The sequence below is a fragment of the Parasteatoda tepidariorum genome, chromosome 6, assembly GCF_043381705.1.
Source record: "Parasteatoda tepidariorum isolate YZ-2023 chromosome 6, CAS_Ptep_4.0, whole genome shotgun sequence".
Taxonomy (NCBI): domain Eukaryota; kingdom Metazoa; phylum Arthropoda; class Arachnida; order Araneae; family Theridiidae; genus Parasteatoda; species Parasteatoda tepidariorum.
In genome coordinates, this window is record NC_092209.1 from 43605220 (window position 1) to 43626335 (window position 21116).

Here is a 21116-nt window from a genome sequence, read left to right on the forward strand (position 1 = left end):
TGCTAATAAATTTTATAGTAAAAATGACACTTTACCTGCTGTTCTGTATAAAAGATAACTAACCAATTTTATTGTGAAAATGATACTTTGCCTGTTGTTCTACGTAAAAAATTGTTGACCAATTATATTGTAAAAAGGATACTTTGCCTGCTGTTCTGCGCAAGCAAGTTTTACTCTTGGAAGTTTGAAGTAACGTTTATTTCTTTGAAGTTTGGCGTAACGGAAGTTTTTTTTCTTCTCAAAATTCAAACTATTTTCGAATATTTTACAAATTATTTTGATAGCTTTTTTTTGTACAGTAATAAAACAATTGTATTATATAACAATAATTATAACAATTGTTTTACGCAAAATTGTAATTTTTAAAATAATTTGTTTAAAAGTTATTTTTATTAGTTTTTGAGTTAAGTTTAATTTATCTCATTTTACGAAATGGCTAATTTCATTAAAAAAAAATTAAACAAAGTTCAAATATAAAATCATTGGTCAGTAGAAATTTTCAATAAATTTAAAGGATTAAAAAATAGACCATGCTAAAAATCACGATTGCTTTAATTTTTTTGAAATTTAATAATAATCAACGATAGTTAAAAATTTATTTTAAGTAGATTTGAAAAGACTGTCTTTCAAAATGAGTCAAAAAATAACAACAGACTAGGTTTTCTCAAAGTTAAAGTATAGGAACAAAGAATATTAAATAATAAAAATGTTAAAAATCTATCCCCTTTATATGAGCTTTTAGATATGTTAAATTAGCTTTGACATTTTATCAACTTACAACTATTGTAAAAGAAATTACTCAAAAATTATCTTATTTTAGTTTTTTTGAAACGAAACTTAATTTACTTTTCATTATTTTTTATACCTGATTGGCTGTATGAAAAAATACCGTAAAAATAGATAATTAATACTCTAATATCTTGAAACTGCTTATGAAAAATAAAGAAAAAATTTTAGTAAAAAGTTAATTTATTAAATTTTCTTACAAGATAGGATTATTAACTTGGCAGCGTACAAAAGACCACATACAAAGATTTAGTTCAGATTTTACACTGAGTTTACAGTGCATAAAATGTAAAACAAATATTTATTTGGAAAAAAAATCATTTATCACAAATATCACCACACCTGTTCATTTTACACAAATTCACCTTCAGGAACTTAACACACATAACATGGGAGATACGATAATTTTATATACAGGAAATATTTATTTGCTCAACAAATAAAAGCGGTTGTAAATGTTTTAACTCAAGTATTTCACACAGACATAAAAAAGCAAGTCCTGGATTTGTTATAATGCTTCACAAAACTAAGAATATATAATTATTTTTGGTTAAATAAGCAAAGCAGACATTAAAGAGATTTTTTCAAATATTGAAAAACAGTTCACAAACTAAAATTAACACTTATGCTCACATTTAAGTCTACAGATCATCTCAACACATTGAAGAGATAACCTAGAGATGATAGGTTATATAAAATACAATAGTACATTGCAATTAATTCATTGTATAAAATTAATTCTCTACAAGTTAAAATTATTACCACACTTGCAGACAAGACACTAATTTAAACATAGCAATTTAAATTTATAACTATAATATAGATAATTTTTTTGACAAATAAATAATTTATTACAAAACTGTTGAGAAATTTTTCCCGGTGAATGTACAATTTTTTTTGTTTAAAATCAATCAAATAGAGCAAATATTCTTCTCATTTGATGTAAATTATACATTCAAGGTCTTATTAAAAACTTATAAGCTGTATTTTTGCCCTCGATTGATAATATACAATTGCATTATATTTCCTATACATTATCAATTAAATATTTAATATATAATATAAACTCAATTATGGGAGAGTACCAATCACTTTTATATAAATTTATTTTTACTTGAACAGTCAATAAATTTTAATACATAATAGGCAGTAGTTATGCAGTAGGAATTTAATACTTAATTTTATATTTGTTTTTACTGTTATTAATTTTATTACTTAATGTTAAAAAATTCATTTCGAACTTTAAAATTTAGTAACTATGTAAAAATAAAACTTTAATTTTGATCTGCGAGCACGATAAATTGGATTATAAATTACATTAACTGATTAATTTAAAAACTTTAAAAACATTCGTGATTAACGTTAAAACATTACACACCAAAATCTTAAAAATTAAAAATTCGAGAATAAAAACAGTACAAATTGCATATTCTTATCAAATAAGAAAACATAGGAAGCACTAAAAATCCAGTAAATAAAAAATGCATGTAAATCAAGCATCACACATTTTTTTCCCCCAATCATTTTCTTGCATTGGAATTCTTTTTATTCGATAGAATGTTCTTACATTTAGGGATGTGCCTCTGAGCAACACCTTCATTAAATTTTCGTCCACAGTAAGGGCAAGGAACGTAGTCGGAGTTATCTGAAGGTGGCGGGGGTGGTAGGTCACTCACTTTTCCACCCTTGGCCAAGTGTTGTTGCACCATTTTCGCTTGCCTGATAGCTTCAATGAACTCTCCATGCTGCTTGCGCCAATTTGATTTTTTTGGCTGGAAGAAACAAGATAAGTCTTAGTATGCGGAATTTAAAAATCAGATCTTACTGACACCCGAATCTTCAAAAAAAATTTTAAAAATGTTAGAAATTACGATTTTTACTTATGCAAGTTTAGAAGAAACAAAACTCAAATGAAATAAAAATCTTTTAAAAATCTCAATTAAACTCAATTATTTTTAATTATTGCATTAAAAAATTATAAGTTCGACTTGTTAGCATTTTTAACACGTTGAATGCCATGCAGGTCACCAGTGACCGGCACTGAGTTTGTTCATAGCGCCACAGGGGTCACCGGTGATCGGTGAAGCCAAGATTATTAGAAACACATAATTCGAGTAAAATTTTACTTTTTTTTTAACATTATTATCGTTACTAAAATGGTTTGAAGAAATTAATGCAATATAGAACACACAAAAATAGTTTTATTTATTTACATAGAGATGCCAACTTGCTCCGGACAGCGATAAAATATTTTCAAGTGGTAGTCTAATAATTGTGATTCTTGGTTTAATAAATTCAATTCAGTAGATTTTTATGCACCACTATTTATAAACAATTTGTAGGCTTATATAATTCACCACTTTTTTTCAGATATGTCAAGCTAAATCATTTAAAAAACTAGTAAAATCTGTCTAATATTTGCAAATTTAGTTTGTAGTTATTTACATTGTGGCCCGACGGGCAAGCCATGTAAAATTAGCGTGGCATTCAACGTTTTAACATGTTGTAGGACACTCTTATAATGTATTCCTTCACATTTCGGTCATGAAACAGAATCCACTAGACTCAATAAGATATTTATTTGCTATGAAACTGTCCAAAAGCTTGAATCAAACATCTACCATTTTTTGCATTTTAATCAAAAATTAGGACTAAATAAAGTTAAACTAATTATATTTTTACAAAGACAATCGCTTTATCAAGGCATACAAGCAGAAAACATCGTAAAATATTATTATATAAGTGATAAAATTATACCAAAGTCCAATAATGCTGGATCTAAGAGGATAAGGGATGTTAAATGCTTCAAATCTCACTGCTTTCAATATTAAAACAAAATAGCCAACTTTAAATTTATATATTTTGGCAGGATCAAAAGGTAATTTTTAAAAAGTGATATTTAAAAATATGAGGTGCTAAATAAAATCTGACTGCTTTTAAAAGAAGAAATAATCCAGTTTAATTATTTATTTTAGTTGAGGAGGAACGAGAGGTAGTTTGAAACAAGAAATGATAAAGAATAGAGAGAATTTGAAAACTATATCAAATGATACAATCCTAAAATTTGACTGTACGGCAAAATATAGAAAGCAGACAAAAGCTACCCAATACACGGAATATCCAATACACTGAATATACCCAATCACTACACGAAAAAAAAAAAGGAAAAACTTTCGAAGACCCTCCGAGATCTATTCTCAACATTTAGACAATTTTCTCCTGCTGACTATTTTAATGTTGCCAATGCTCAACTCTACTTATTCGCTCATAGAAAATTATAGTCCTTGGGCTTTGCTCCGACGCATAATAATATTAAATCTACTTTTTAAAAAATTTTATGATTTAACACTTTTTCGTATCAAGTTTTTAAGGTAGCTGTACATAGACAAACTTCTGTGTTTATAAAGTACTTTGACTAAACTTTATTAAACAGGAGTTTAAACTCCTCGCAACTCACTTCCATACATTTATCATACCCTAAACTTCTTTCGAAAAGGGTTATTAGTCCGGTTGTAACATTTATTAATAGGATAAACAATTCTATTTAAATAAAACCAATTTTTTTTTATTCGTAAGTAATCGTAATCATTCTTTTCTTTTTTAAAAAAATCTCAAACAATTCCCTTGATATCAGAGAAAAATGCTTTTTTTAATTTTCAAAAGGAAATAAAATTTTTTGGTGATTTATTAAGGCAAAGTTTAATGGCACTAGAGACAAATACGGTAAAACTGCGCGAAGCTAAAACCTGCAATACGAACACAAGGCAACCAAATCAAACGATGGTATAAAACAATTCTGACGAAAAAATAAAACCGAAAATAGAGAAACAAACACAACTAAAGGAGGACATATTAGCAGTATGTCTCGTAGTCCGGAAACATGCATATACCTGAAGAATATTAACTCTCTGAGATGTTTCGTCAAGACAATCAAAGAAACGATAAAAAAAATATCCACACAAATTGCAGGCCTGAGTTAGGTTCATAAAAAATTCACCAGCTTAAATATGTTACGCTCCCTTCCTCCTACCACCCACTCAACTATGCTACGCTACAAAACTTCATTTTAGTGTTAAACATCTTTTCCTTCAAATATGATGTAAATCTAAGGAAGGCAATGACGGGGAAACTTTTTTGGTCGAAAGCAAAAAATCGAGGGAAGAAAAAGTTTGGTGGACCGAGTAAAAACTTCTAAAATAAAAAGATAAACGATATACAAGTTTTAATTTAAATATTTAATGAGATGAATAAAATTGCGATTTCATTTTTAAAAGTTCCTTACATTGAGGTTCGAAGTGAGATGTGCTTATTTTAAGGAACGAGATGAAATGCTTGTCTGTTAGTCTACTTCTGAAATGATTTTTTCTAAGGTTCATAGTTGAAAACACTTGTTCACATATATAAGATGAAGCAAACATATAACTGATTTTCTGGCATGAGATGTTAAATTTTGGAAACTATAGCTTTTGGGAATGTTTTGCAAAACTCAAACTTTGGCATATTTAGAAACTGCTTCAGGTGATCGTTAGATTTTAACTCAAGCCACAAATCTGACCCCAATTGAAGCTGTATTTTACCAATAGAAGCTGTCTACGTCCATCAATTTATGTTTTGTAAAGCAAAAATAGAGAAAAAGGTCATCGGTACTTGTATAATGTATATTGTTTACATTCGCCACGGATCGACAAGTTAAAATTCTATCCGCGGGCCAGATAAAATCTTCCGCAGGGCTACAGTTGGCCCGTGAGCCGTAGTTTGCCCATCCCTGATCTAAGGACTATGTGATTTGATTAGTTTTGCTGATAGGGGGAAAAGTAGTCATGAATAACGCTTACGCGAGACACTAAAATTCCCTTTATCGAAAAAAGAATCTTTTGTAGATTGCTAGCTAAAACAAAGTAATTTTGAAAAAAAAGAAGAAAAAATACAAATTACTTAAAATTTGAACGACCCCTAAGATTTATTTACTTATTTTTTCGCGAGTTTAGAGGGGGGAAATGAATCATACCTTGGGTTCCGCTTTGGGTAATCCTTTCTTGACGAACTGCTCTGCTTCTGTGCCTTTGACACGCATCTTGGTGGCATCAAAGACTTTCACCTTCTTGGATGCTGCCTTCTTACAAATGCTTCTGTGTTTCTCAATTCTGTCCTTGTTGAAGTTCCGTCCGCACACGTTGCATTGTTCTTGACCAGGACCGGGAGGTTTCCTGGGCAGTTCGTTACTTTGATTGGCATTGCCTAATGAATTTCTAGGTTTGGAAGGTATGGGATTTGTTTTCTTTACAAAAGAAGAGGGAGCAACCTGAAGGAAAAATACATATCAACTTTTATAAATGGTTTTATAAAATGCAAATTATGAGACTTAATTTATTAAAAGAAATGCTGCTGTATTATCAGCATGGCAATTCAGAATCCAATGCCGCATTTATAGCTGCAAAAACATTTTTTACTCACTTTATTGTTGTCCTATTTATGAATGATTTAATTGCAATTAACTTAAATTATGTAATTAACTCCTTAGCGATCGGTCAATTTTCAAAAAAAAAGGTCATAAAAGTGCCTATTTTGCCACATACACGTATTTGATTAGTGCTGACATCTAGTTTAAAATAAACTAACTATCTACAATTACCTTAAAAATATCCTGGTACTGTGCCATCTGGTGTGTAAAATGAGAAATAAAATGTTTTCCGGTCAAAAAAAATTACTTAGTTTTATTCTTATTGGTTCGTTACTACTGAACACTCCAGCCCGTCAATATCACGGGAGTGAGAAATAGAGGGCAAAACCTCACCCCGTCATTTTCACGGGAGCAAGAAGGAAGGGGTTAACATTAGAATTATGTTCAATTAATAATAATATATTAATAAATTTTTTCTTTATATACTTGATATTTTCTTTGTATCAAAAGTACGTTAAACAAGATGCAAATTAAAGTTCAAATACCTCCGAACAGTTAAAAACGATAATTTACCATATCAAGATGAAGTCGCATATGCTAAATTCTCTCAGATTTTTGATAAAAATAAAATTAAGAGTGCTTTTTAAGTCTCAAACACGAAATTGTTGATATACAGCAACGGATATGATGTCCGATATTTATTTGAAAGCAAATATCATGGTATTGTACTAGTTTCTAAATTTTTAAAATGCGCGAAAATTTTTAAGCTAAAAAAAAGTTCTCTCGATAAGCAGTTTAAAGGATTAGTTTTCCAAAATGTTCCCGGTTCATCTTAATAGTTTTAATGTAGGCAGCACCTGCCCCAACACCAAACCTTTACAAAAAAAAAAAAAATATCGAAAGATTTTTTGAATGTTGAATTCACATTTGGAAAACTATTAACTATTAAGTAACTACATCAATTTATTTCATTATATGTAATTACCTATTTACTACTACTCTCATGATGGCTATACTAGAAAGTTTTTTTTTTGATCAGTTCACCCCAAACTGTGTGAATTGGGGACTAAAAAAGCAATCTTATTTTAATAAAAAGAAATAAAACAAAAATTTGAGTTAGTCTGAATTTTAAGCTTGGTAAAAGTGCCACTGCACTTTTACATTTTTCTCAGTAGAAAAATATATTTAGCATTTTAGTAAAAATTTTTATCCTATTTACTCCCAAGACAAAATTTATGATGGTTTTTCTTTGATGGACCAACATGAATAAGATGGTAACCATCATCACCTTCCATCAAAAACCATCATATTTTATGATGGTACGAGCAAGACTGACCATCACCTCATATTAGGAAATGGAACAACTTTATGTTGGACCAACATGAACAAAACCACCACGGTTTGATGGTATTTTCCGAAGGTCCAACAAAAAATATAAATATTTATACATATAAATTATTTTATAAATTTTTTTTTTAATGCATACTAGAGTTTAAATATAAAATAAACATTTACGCATGAAAACATTTACATTGAGAATATTTTTCTACTAAAAATTTCGGATATTATTAACTCAAGCACAGATCAGGCTGTCTTACTGTTATTACTAAAATTTTCAAGATAATGACAAAAATCGAGTGGAAACTCAAGTCATTATCTTGTATGAATTTGTCTTTTGACATAAATCAAACAAAAAGTAACCACAATTAGTATTAACTTGCACTTTTGACATGCTGAACAATGGGATACCTGCAAGCGACGTAGAGTGGGTATGTCGATCCTAATTGGTTGTTGAAACGCGGCAATTGTTTACGTTATCAACTGTTCTTTCCGTTGTATTTATAGTAAGCCAAGCCCTCAAGTATTAACTCTCATAAGTGACACATTCTATATTCTCTCATAAAGATTCTTCCACAAAGATTTCAATCATTTTACTTTATATTTATTACTTAACACAAATCCATGTGGAACAAACTAAATAGGTAATGAAAGTGCAAGGTACACAGAACAAAAATATATTACGGTTACTATAAAATACATAAACAAATAATAAATCTAAGTTAAGTAAGAGACATAGGCGAGAAAGAATTATATTGTAACAAATGATATGACAGTGTCTTTAATTAACTTCATGTTAATTAACATTCTAATTTATGTGGAGAAACTTAGATCGACTTTAACACTCCCTCTTGTTTATTTACAATCAGCTGCCGCTAAGGTGATAGGTCACATGTCTGGGTATCAGTGATCGTCTTCTCGGGTTGCAAGTGCCCAATTAATTGAAAAATGCGCAGTACAAAGGGATTTTGAAATTCTAACAACTAGGAACCATTGGTATTAACCTGAGCCTTTGATATTTCCAAGAGTTAGTAAGCAAACTTAGAACTAATCTAGGGTTTTGAAATATTTATGAATAATTTAATAACCAAATTTAATACTAACGCGTGCTTTAGAAATATCTAATTATTAGTAACCACATTTAATACTAACCTGAGCTTTTGGTTTAGGTTTAGGTTGCACGATAGTCTGTGTTGATACCCTGACTGGTTTCTTGATTGGGGATGAAGCTCTTGCAGTAGTGGTGCCGTTAGTTCCATTTTTAAGAGGAGACTCGTCACGGGGCTAAAAATGAAAAAAAAGAATTTAATTTGTATGTAGATTTATGTGAAACATTTTATAAATGAATCAATACATGAATTGTATGTTTTCATTTAAGCTAAACGAATATAATGGTTATTTGACAAGTAAACATTTGAGTTCGAAACAAGCTGAAAAAATTACTGAAAATGTGAAAAACATTATTTCGTATTCTTTGAATGTATGTATCTCTAGCATTTTTGACAAGAAACATAATTAAACCCATTGTTGCGACCCTAATATTCCTCTCAATTCAAATTAATGCCAACAGATGGCACCTGAACTAATTACCCATTAATGCCGAAGTTACAAAATTTTAATAATGTAAAAATAATTGTAACAGTAAGGACTACAACAGTAAGGACTTAAATTTTGCGAAATCAAATGAAGTTTAAAAAAAAGTTGAAAGTAGGTAAATTCGTAAAATAGTTGTATGACAAACTGTCAAAAAAACTATTAAAACCTATCTACACTATAAAAACTATTAAAACAATGTGAGATTTCCTGTAAAAACTTATTATTGTAGTATATTAACTAAAATATATGCTGCTTTACTAATTTGATTAACTTTTAGACCTGGACATGGAAATAAAGAAAACAAAAACAATCGAAAAAACTTGAAACAGCTACCAGTTAGAAACTTCAAAAGAAACGAATGCTAAATAAGAAAAAGGTTCTTTTTATGTAGTAAAAGTGAAAATTATTCTAAGGTAAAAAAAAAGTATTACCTAAAAAATATTTTTATTATCTTTTCTAAAGCGCAAAACACATTTAAATTTTAATGAGACTTCATTGTTAAACTTACGATCATTATAAATTATTTTTTTTTAACCAAATATTTACAACTTAAAAAATTTATGTTTAAATTAAAAATAGCAATACATTTTATAAAAATATATTAAAAGTAATGATAAATTTAAAAATAGCAACAAATTCAAATTAAAATAACTCTAATCGTCGTCTGGATGTACACTGTGAAAAAAAATTTTTTTTTTTTTTTTTTTTTACTTTTTAAAAACTGGGCATTTTAGATCAAGTTATTTTCCTTTAATTTAATAGAAAAATACAACTATATTCATTTTATTTTATCGTTGTGAATAGTTAATAAAAAAAAATTTTAAGGGAAAAAAAATCTAAAATTATTTTAGTATTTGTGCTGACATTTTTCCTGAAAATATTTAAAAAAAAAAAAAAAAAAAAGATTGTATGGGTTGTTTTTATTAATAGAAATCACTGGCATTTTAAAAATATTTTCTGAAAAGTACAATATTATTTATTAGTAGAAAGTTAAATATTTTCGGGCAAGTTTTCAAGAACTGTAATTGCAATTTGATCATTAAGAAAATCACACCACCTAAAGTTAACACTAATAAACGTGGAGTAATAAATATGAACATGTATATTTTGAAGTTGTTGAATCAGTAGTAACTTTTAAACATTTTCTGGGATGCATGTTGCAGCGGAAGAAAGTACTCGTCATTTCAAAACACTATAAGAGTAGTATCTTATTACTCACTTTTCAATAATTTGTTTTACTTTAGTTAAATATAAAAATTAAACCAAATTTAACATTAAAAATAAAACATTTATAGAATTTTTTTTAATAATTCAAAGAGTTAAGTAGTGATTTCATTTTTCGTGAAAGAGAAAAGGAAACATTATATTGCAGCTAAGAAATTCAAAAAAGAAAAAGTAATTTTTTGAAAAATGCTCTGAAATTCAAATTATTTCTACACAGTACCACACACTTCTGCAAAAAATAAATAATATAGAAACAAAAATTTGTTATTAGTACAATTAGTAGTCCCTTGATTTCAAAACACTTTATGGGTATATTTTTACTTCAAAGTAGAGGAAATGAAAAATTAACGGATTTTACATTTTAATCCAAAATTCTATTTTGATAACTGTAATAATTTCTAAAAAGAACACCAGATATTGTCTTATTCTTTTAAAAAAGAATAGTTTAAATTAATAAGAAAAATAAAGAAAATAGGTAAAGGGTAAGAAGATTATGTCCATTTATTTTATTCATTTTTTCGTAAATGTTGATTTACCGAGCCAGTTGTATTTCAAAAATGAATCAAATAAAATAAAAATAAACTTTGATAGAAGAAAACGATATAAAAATCTGCTATCTTAGGGTCAACTCAACTTAACAACGAGAGCATTTGTTGTTTACTTTGTCATACAACCTATGAACAATGGAAAGGAGCTTAAAACAAATAACAGATAAAAGAAAGCCAGAATTCGAGAAACCTTCAGAATACAGATTATGCTTTTTTAGCCTTGATCCATCGATTGGATTTAATTTTCTCAACATGTGTCTCTTTCATGACAACTTGTCAAAACAGAGGAATTAGTAAACAGTGACAGTGACTTCGCATCGCGTGTTCTGAATACCGTGACACACATTTCATTTAGGAAGGATTTTGGAGAGTAGTGTTAAAGAGTAGTTAATAATTTATTATGTCCCCCCAAAAAATATTTGCATTTCTTTTTAACTCTCGTATCATATATTTTTCAGTATCGATTCTAGACATATTTTTTTTAAAATTAATTTCCTAAATGCTTTATTTTGGAAAAATTACATTAAATTATTCATGAAAATGTAAAAATAAATAGTTTATGTTCATTAACCTTTGTCTATGTTCAGTTCAGTAAAGAAATTATTACAATTTAAAGCACCAAACCTAAAAGCACTTCTCTAATAATAATAAAAAAATATATATTACTTTTTTTTTAAATATTTTTTATTTTTTTCCGGTTTATTTCACATTGTTATTCAAAATAAGCTTTCATTTGCTTTCTTTAAAAATTTTATAATTCATGCCACCCATTTATTAAAGATAAACTTTACTTAAAACTAGCTGAATGCCCGTTCTTCGTAAAAGGGGTAAAAAAAAAAAGGCAAATTGTCAATAAATCAGTATTAATCAACAAAACGATATGTAAAAAACTGAAACAACCGGCAAAATTAATAAAGCTAAAACAATTCAAATTTATCATTGTTTGTTGCGCATCTCGCTGGCTTTATGTTATCATATCCCTTTCGTTGGGCCGTAAAAACCTATTTCCACAGAGATTTTTTGGCACCAATATTAGTATAATCAGTACTCATTAAAAAAAAAGAAACACCAATTAACATAATAGCAGTAGTACCCATTACTAAAATTAATAAAGCATCATTGGATTCAATAAAAATAAGACTGTATGCTTTTTCTAGACAAAGCACCTTTTCCCCATTAATTTTAATTAAAAAAAAATTTTTTCCAGCTTGAACCTATAACCCAAAGTTAGTAAATTGTAATTCTCTAAAATAACAACTTTAATATCCTTATAATCATTTTCGGCGAATGAACTATTATCGGTACCTACCTGTCATAAGAAATTGCCAAACTATTATTAACGCCAGTAATGCTTAATTATATGAGGCATTAAATATTTCTAGTATTGCCTTTATAAGTACTGTTTTAACCTATTATACTGAGGTACATAATATAGGTACCCTTCTGAAACAAATAAGTGTCCTAATATCACGTTCCTTCACATTCATGCACCTAATATAGACCCTTTATTTTTTATTACTATTTGCTGGATATTCTAGTGCTGCTTCATACGATTAGATTCAGCATAATCTGAGTTACAATATTATCTCACTAAAAGAGAGATTAACTATACGTCTCTTAAAATGTGATATTAAGAATTTAACATAATTTTTCCATGCCTTAATAGATAAATTTAATTTTATTTCGTTCGTTCTTATTAAGTTTCTACTGCTTAAGTTCACAGAAACACTTTTTAAAAGTAAGTATCCATAAAAGAAACTCGTAGTTTCATATACCGTTTAAAATTTGAATTCTGTGACGTCATTCACATACGTTGCGAAATTCTTAACGCTGGTTTTACTTGTGAAAACCTATCATTAGGAAACCGAAGTTAATCTACACTGGTGGACAAAACTAAGAGATGGAAAGCATTTTCGCACATGCAAGATACCCGCACACCGCTGCATGTGACAATGGTTTCGTGAATGCCCAGAGGTACAGGCAGGAGGTCCTAGAGCCCTATGTGCGTCTTTTCAGGGGCGCTGTTGGCCCTGAGTTTATTTTTATGGACGACAATGCGCGACCACATAGGGCTCTCATGGTTGATGAGTATCAGGAAAGCAAAGATATTCAACGAATGAATTGGCCAGCCAAATCCCCTGACATGAATCCTATTGAACATGCTTGGAATCTGAAGAATGGGAGGGTCTTCCACAAGTCCTCCTTAACTTCCTTATTAACAGCATGCATACTCGTTGTGCATGCTGTCTGTCAGGGGTAACCATACACCATACTAGAGGCAACACACACTGTACAAGCCTCACTTTTATAGTCATCTTTTATCCTTAAGTTCAGACTACATTGGATTTATTGGCAATAGGTCTTGCCAGTGAATGGTACTTTCAGTTTTGTTTTGCATGCTTTATTATCATGGAATAAGCTATATCCATACCAAATTTCATTTATTTATATTCAGTATTTTTTGAGATATTTGGGAAAATGTCTTCCATCTCTTAATTTTGTCCACCAGTGTATAAGAACGTGCAATAAAACTAAGTTTTGATTGATTAGAGCAGCAAGCTATCAAATCACTCATTATAAAATATTTAAAGATCCTATGAAAATTTTGTTCTTTGGAATGTTGCGTGCGAGCCTGTGATCGAAGCATTTTATGACTGGTTTAAAATTGCGTATTCTTATAAGATGCACACACATGCATATAAACATTCTGCTTTATTTATGTAGATAGATGAACGAAATATCTGGAAAATTAGCTGAAACAACTTAAGTTACATTCAAAATTCTGTTACAACTACACTTCGCAGTTATAAAGCCATTAAACAAGAATCAAAAGAATTGCATTGAAAATTTTCAAATACGTTTTTCAGAGCGTAACTAACGAAAAAAAGTTTAGATGCGCCGTTCTCAAAAATACTCTATATCAGTGGTTTAATTTTTTTTTTTTTTTTTTTTGCTACGTTGCCCTAAATAATCAACCCAGGCTTTATTTATAAAGTTTATGAAGGTAATAGTTAACGTTATTAACTTATAAAAGACTATTTTTAAATACTTAATTAGAGAAATGAAGATTTATCATATCTTTAACACTAATAATCTTAACACTAGTTTGCCCAAGGAAGTCATTTTGACTGCTTTTTAATTTCAATTAGAAAAACAATGATGTATATAATGAAATAATTTCTAAGAATTTTGTAACTTTTTGCACGACACATAATTTTTTTATTGTTAGTATTTACTAATAACTTGTTATATAACTGTAACTGATATAAAAATATAAAAAATTAATTTTAAACATATTTCATTACACATTATTTATTCTTTCACAATCCAGTCCTTTTGACTGCTTTTGGGCAATATAGGTATATACTAAGTTTGTCTTTCTAGTGTTATACTAGGTTTTATGTCCGACAGTTAAAATTGCTGTCCTTATGCTATATCTAGTCTAGTTATCAATTTATTTTAGGTATATATACATAAGCTGAAAATAAAATAAGCCAAATTATTACTCGAGATGAAAACTTAAAAGAACCTCTAAAAAGTTTGAAAATTATTATTAGAAAAACATTTCCTTATTAAAGTATTTCATTATTTTATTTTGATTTGAAAAGCACGGTAGGAAATACAAATGCAATATTCCAAAAATACTTTCTCTTTTCATAATTTATTTAATATATTATTAGAAATATTCTCTTTTTAAAAAATGACATTTCTATTTCATTGGCTTGAAATAATTTCATGAAGACAACCGAAAGATTAAATAAATTATGAATTATAGGCTGTATCTAAATATAAGAGAGTTCGAACTCCTCACTGATTATAAAAGTACTGATTCGCAGAGTCACTCCAACTATGGTTACGCTGAGCACCATTTGGAAATCGCTGATCTTTATTTTAAATAACGCAATTCATTAATAAAACGTCCTCAATAAAACCATATATTCAGTAACACAAAAAAAAAAAAAAGAAAAAAAAAAACGATTTCCAAAATTAGACACGTGTATGTCTCACCCACTTCAAGATGTCTTAAATTTAGCAAATTGTGACATTTTTAAAAAAAGAAACTGATTCATTTTTCACTTTCAGAAAACAAAATTAAAGGATTTGGATACATAATCCGAGATAGAAATAGAAATGAGCACCTCCAGTAGCCATTTCTTCAGCAATAAGGCGTGACTTTCTCCATAAATCAGATGCAAAATATAGTGATCAGAGCGCGCACTGAAGCAACCCTAATTGCTTCAAAGAACATCCTCAACGCATTGACAGTGCCAGTGATTATTGGAGTAACAGAAACCTTATTTGCAATGAGAAGTGTGGATTAGAACGATCAATTTAACCTCCGCAGTGAAAAAAGTCCCTAATTGGACTGGATTTTCAGACCTTTTGTTACTTTTTGAGCGTTACCGACCTAAATAACTTGATGATTTTATAAATAGAAACTTGCATTTTAAGAGAACGCTATAACCATGGGAGAAACTTTTCATCGCAAATTCTATTTAACCAGTATAATTTAAAATTTCTGGCTTACGAGATCGAAAACTAATCACTTTATTAACTTATTCAAGTAAAAAAAAAATATTTAATTTAGTTTTACACCTCTAAATCATAAAACACATACGCATTAAGATAAATAAGAGAACTTAGATTAATAATGAGTTGTGAAATTCAGCGAATAGTATACCAGAAATACAAAGCAAACAGAAGATGCGCTTCGTATACCACTACATATATTTCATACGTAGTGAAATACATAGCACATGGTATATACACTTATTTAATTTTCCGAAGACCAGCACACAATTTTTTAGAAAACTAGCACACAATTTTTTAGAAAACCAGCACATATTTTTTTAGAAAACCTGCACACAATTTTAAAAGTCTGCAGGTACAATGTTTCAGTAAAACAGCACACAATTTTAATAAGTCAGCAGAACACAATGTAAACTAGCGATATTTTTTTAAAAATTTCACGAGTTCTTTCATTAAAATTATTTTAGTAGTTTTTTTGTATTTGTATTATTTATTTACGTCGCACTAGAGCTGCACCATGGGCAATCGGCGATGATCTGGGAAACATCCCTGAGGATGGTTCGAAGACATGTCATCACAATTTTGATTCTCTGCGAAGGAGATAGTTCTCCAGTTTTGGTAGCCAGACGACCTGTGCACAAAGTCGAGCCCTTTAGAGTAGAACAATTTGCGAAGAAAGATACCTCACACCCTCAGTCCCTTTGTAGCTTGATCAAAGTGGTCACCCATCCGCGCACTAACTTACATGACTTCGGTGTTCTACTGGGAACCGTGTTTTGCGATCAGTTCGCTGTGCGACTTTTATTTTTTTTAATTACAACGTAATAATTATAAGTTATAGAAACGAAAAATTTAAGCCCCCTTACAACAGCCAGTTTAACGGCAAATTATGAATTCCCTCATAAAGTTTTGTTTATCTTTTTATTATTATTTTATTTTTTTATATATAAACTTGCACTAGCTTAAGATTGATCATTCTACATTTTTCAAATCCCCAAATGCTACATTTTTTACTGCTGTTGCACAGTTTAAATACAAAATACTACAGACACGCAAAATTAGATAGACATTAATATGAAATATAGATATTATAATTACGAATTACAAGCAAATAAATACAAAATTTAAATACAGCTATAGAGAGAAACATCAATAAAAATAACTAGAGATTAACACTAATAGGGAAAATCTGTAACAAAAATCAATAGTAATTAAACAAAGACAAAAAAAGAATTAAGTTCAAAAAACATATTTATGCGTTATTTATTACCTGCACAGATCAATGAATATTTAGGAAATGTTTTATTCATAAAGTAAAGAGGGAATATAATATTCATGATTTCTGCGAATTATTACTAAAATAAAAATAGATCAACAAAAAGTTCGACAAAACGATTAGTTTACAGTTAGCTCTGATTAATATACTGATAAGAGTTCATATTTAATTCATAAATTTTAGTCATTATTACATCATAAAAAGTAAACACATTTATTGAGTCAAAGGAGAGAACCATACATAAAAGAATTTTTTAAAAGTAACCATTTTTCCTTTGTCCAAAGAATTGTATAGGACATAAAAGAAAAGTGATGGGGGGAAAAAAGAAGAAAAAAGTTGGTTATTTTCTTATACACGTTCACCTGTGACATACTATTAATAAAGAGAACACAATTATGTGTTTTCTTTTCGGGGAAAAAGTTGATTGGAAAGACTGTGGAACGAGGTAATTCAAAAGAAGACAGCCATATCAGAATCAAGAAAACGTGATGTTACACACAAAAGAATTCTTCCGCAAGTTCAAAAAATAATGAAAAAAAGTTACGGTCAGAGTCAAGGTTAAATGATAAAAAAGCAGACGATTCTTTGCAATTTTTTTTAATGTTGGAATTGTTGAAAGATGAGTTTGTGAAAGTTCAATAAATTTATTGGAATTTATATTTGCATATTTAAAGATTGTGGAACTATTCTAAATGTAAGTAAGGACATTCGCTTCGTGACTACTCATTCTACACATGGAATTCTTTATTCTTCCAGATAATTTGACATTATCTTTTACAATAGATAGTGTATATTTTTACTATTAGGAATATTTCAATAACAATAGTTAAGAAAACAAAGATAATGTGAAATGATTTCTTTAATAATAATGAATTTTTAAATATTTAATATTTACTGCTATATGCTATTTAAATTCATTTTAGTAAATAATGGGTATTTAAAAAACAATACCACAAAATATTTTTTTTAATATTTCACTTTATAATTTTAGTTTTCTATATGAATCATATTTTCTTTACACTTCGGGTCATAAGCAGCGGTTAAAGAGTAAAATATTGATTTTAGGGTCTTTGCATTTTGGGAATTGCAATCTAATAGATAAAAACTGGTGCTTAAAAAGTAATTTTTTTATCACAATTGATTTGTAAATTCTTACCAAAATCAAAATTATAAAACTAAATAAAATAGCAAAATAAAAATTAAAATAAATTTTAGTTCATAAAATAGGAAATAAAATTTTCTATACTCGTATGGTAAGAAATATGGGTTCCCTCATGGGGCAAAGAACCGAACTCGTGCCCTAAAAATATCTCCCATAAATCATAACGCTCAATGTCAGTAATATAAATACGCAAAATTTATGTTAACATTTGTGCATAGAATCAGCGATTTTAACCCCCTAAGTAATTCCAGGAACGGATTCGAATCATCAGTTTGTCTCCAGACTCGAAATAGAATCCATATATAATTCCATAGATTCTCTCAAACAATGATTCGAATCGTTGTCTCCTTTTGAACCATGTTGATTTTGTAATTTTTTTAAAGAAAATAATTTAATTAAATGTTGATTTTTTTTCCAACTTTATTTTATACTAAAAAATTTTATGAATTCGTAAGGAAAAAACAAAAATTCTGTCGTCGTATTAGAAAATTGGAATTGTAAATATTATTATAAAACAATTTTACTTTAAGAGCCACGACGGAGCTGTGGTTTAAGGCACTGAACTATCATTGTGAAGAATAAAGGTTCGATCCCCGGTCCTGACTTAAAAACCTACACAGCCTTAGACCTAAGGATGCCCAATTTTTTGGGAAACAAAATTGACCGTTGTTCATTGCCACCATTATGCCATTGGTCTCGAAATTGTGAACCCTTCCCTGTCCAACTACATGCTATAGCTTTACATTTTATTGTACTTAAATGTTTTCGAAAGCATGATTGAAACGTTCCTTATTGTAATTATTAAACTAAACATTAATGTTTTGAGGTTATCTATTTGGATAAAAAAAACTACGGTAAAAACTCAAACATTAAATACATAAACACGCAGTTACTTTTTTTTAAGACTTTTTCCCCAAAGTTTTGTATTAACTCATGGACTTAACAAAAAATAAGCTAAAACGGAATACAGTTTATGTTAAATAAGACGCGAACACTGTATCATTCAAGTATTAATATATTAAATCACAAACTGCAATAAATTACATCAGCATCCAAAGTCTGTCCTTTAAGATTAACGGGTACAAGGTGAACGACAGAGTATTAAACCCAAAGTGGCAAGGCAAAGTCCTTAAAATTACTGGGTGTAATTTAACGGCCACTTAATAACATTTAATGCAATTAAACTGTCTGCTACTTCATCATCTTCTCAGACATCAACCACGTAATTATCCAAAAGTCCACACACACACAATGATATGAAAGATTAAGTAGATACAATTAATCGTCACCTACGCTGAATCTTATTCGAATTCCCTGAAGAAAAATATTTGTTTATTTTTTATACGAATATGCTGAAAAATATGCAGAGATCTAGACAGCTACAATTAATTTTAAATTGAACATACTTCAGTATTGAGTCATAGCAATTAAAGAGGATTCTTCCTTCGCCATCTTGAACTATGGATTAATGGCTTCAATTTCATTTTATAACCGGCGTTGAAAAGCAGACCCAATTCTAAGTTTACAATTATCAATGTTCTACTCCGTAGCCACACAGTTTTGAGTTCAACCCAGAAAACAAGCGAGCTCCTGGAACAAGCGTTGGTACAAACTCGCCTTCGCCGAAGACTTCTTGATGGAACTAACCCGTATTTGCGTTACGTGGTGAGAAAAATCACGAAAACCTGGGATATTTTATGTCAACACAGTGTTCGGTGCGAGCTGGGAGCAGAATTCATATCAACTAGCCACAGCTGGGATTCAAACCTGGGCTACCTCACTTAGAGGGGAACGCTCTTTCCCCTGAACCATCACGGCTCGTTCATTTTCTTTGTATTTTCCGTACTTGACAAACTTTTCATAAAAGGATCTGATGCAACAACACTATATCTTTAAAAAAGTAGAAAATAAAGCCGTCGCTTAATTATATTAGGAGAAACAGCAGTTGACAACTGTTGGATTTCAAACATGTAAAACAATAAAATTATGGTAGGTAGGTACTTTATTTACGTCGCACTAGAGCTGCACAATGGGCTATTGGCGACGGTCTGGGAAACATCCCTGAGAATGATCCGAAGACATGCCATCACAATTTTGATCCTCTGCAGAGGGGATGGCACCCCCGCTTCGGTAGCTCAACGACCTGCACGCGAAGTCGAGCACTTTACGGTAGCACAGTTTAACGAGGACCACTACCGCACACCCTCGGTCCCTACGCAGACTGATCCAAGTGGGTCACCCACCCGCACGCTGACCGCAGCCAGTGATGCTTGACTTCGGTGATCTGCTGGGAACCGTGTCTTAACGATCAGTCCACTGCGGGTCACAATAAAATTATATTGATAGTAATTTTGAATAGATAATTTTATACTGTACTTTTGGGAATATATTTTTGCTTAATTTATTCATTTTTTTAATTGTTTAAATTGAAAAAAGTCGATTTGGATGATGATTAGAAAGCGTTAGAACACAAATTACATGCACACACACAAAAAAAATCTTTGCGAAAAAAATTGAAAACGGTCAACTATATAATTCCAACTACCTTTTATAAAACATTGATTGCAGAATCGTTTTGGTATGATTTTGTTCGAAAACAATGAACAAAGAATCTAAAACACCGTATGCTATATATAACTCTGATTGGGTGGCAATTTATTTTACACGCATCCATAGAAAGATCCTGCCCAATATAGCAAAAATGTAACAGTTTATTAAAGAAAATTAGATAGAGATGATACAAAGCATATTTTGAATTACCCCTTTGCTTCACAATTTTGACAGTTGAGTTCGGACTGGAGGAAAAAGGCCTCTTAATTATTCGTATAAAATAGCAATTTTAAGTGAAGTCAAGCATTTTAGAAATATTTTAAATTGAAGTAATCGACGATTACTCACAGCAAATATATTTTATCATATGTACATCGATAATATCTTGGGTACATTGACAATCGAGAATTGCATAAAAATCAGACAATGCTTGATTCCATGGTCTTAGAACTTGCATGTTTAGGAGCATTTACAAAGTATTTTGGAATAAACTTGACTAATACTGTCAGTGGGAAAATTTTCATTTCATATTAACTAGTCATCCTACTGAATATTTTATTTTTTAAAATTGTTCCTTGAAGCTTGAATTATAAGTTTTGAAACAAACACACTGCAATTGTGTGATATCTGAAACGACTGTGAATCATTTTATGTATTGCATTCTTATACGGTGAATTTTAATTAAATGAAATTTTTTCAGGTGTA

At 29.6% G+C, this 21116-nt stretch overlaps 1 protein-coding gene across 1 annotated transcript in view; it reads right to left on the reverse strand.

Moving 5' to 3' along the window:
- Nucleotides 1-951: 951 nt before the first annotated feature.
- The window catches only part of LOC107451798 (zinc finger C2HC domain-containing protein 1C), a 36170-nt gene continuing 16005 nt past the window's right edge, over nucleotides 952-21116 (reverse strand). The window contains exons 3-5 of the mRNA XM_016068018.3: nucleotides 8678-8809; nucleotides 5795-6088; nucleotides 952-2558 (exon numbers count right to left, since the gene is read on the reverse strand). Of these exons, the coding sequence (XP_015923504.1) occupies nucleotides 2307-2558; nucleotides 5795-6088; nucleotides 8678-8809 (678 nt within the window). The 3' untranslated portion in view covers nucleotides 952-2306. The remainder of the gene's footprint in view (nucleotides 2559-5794; nucleotides 6089-8677; nucleotides 8810-21116) is intronic.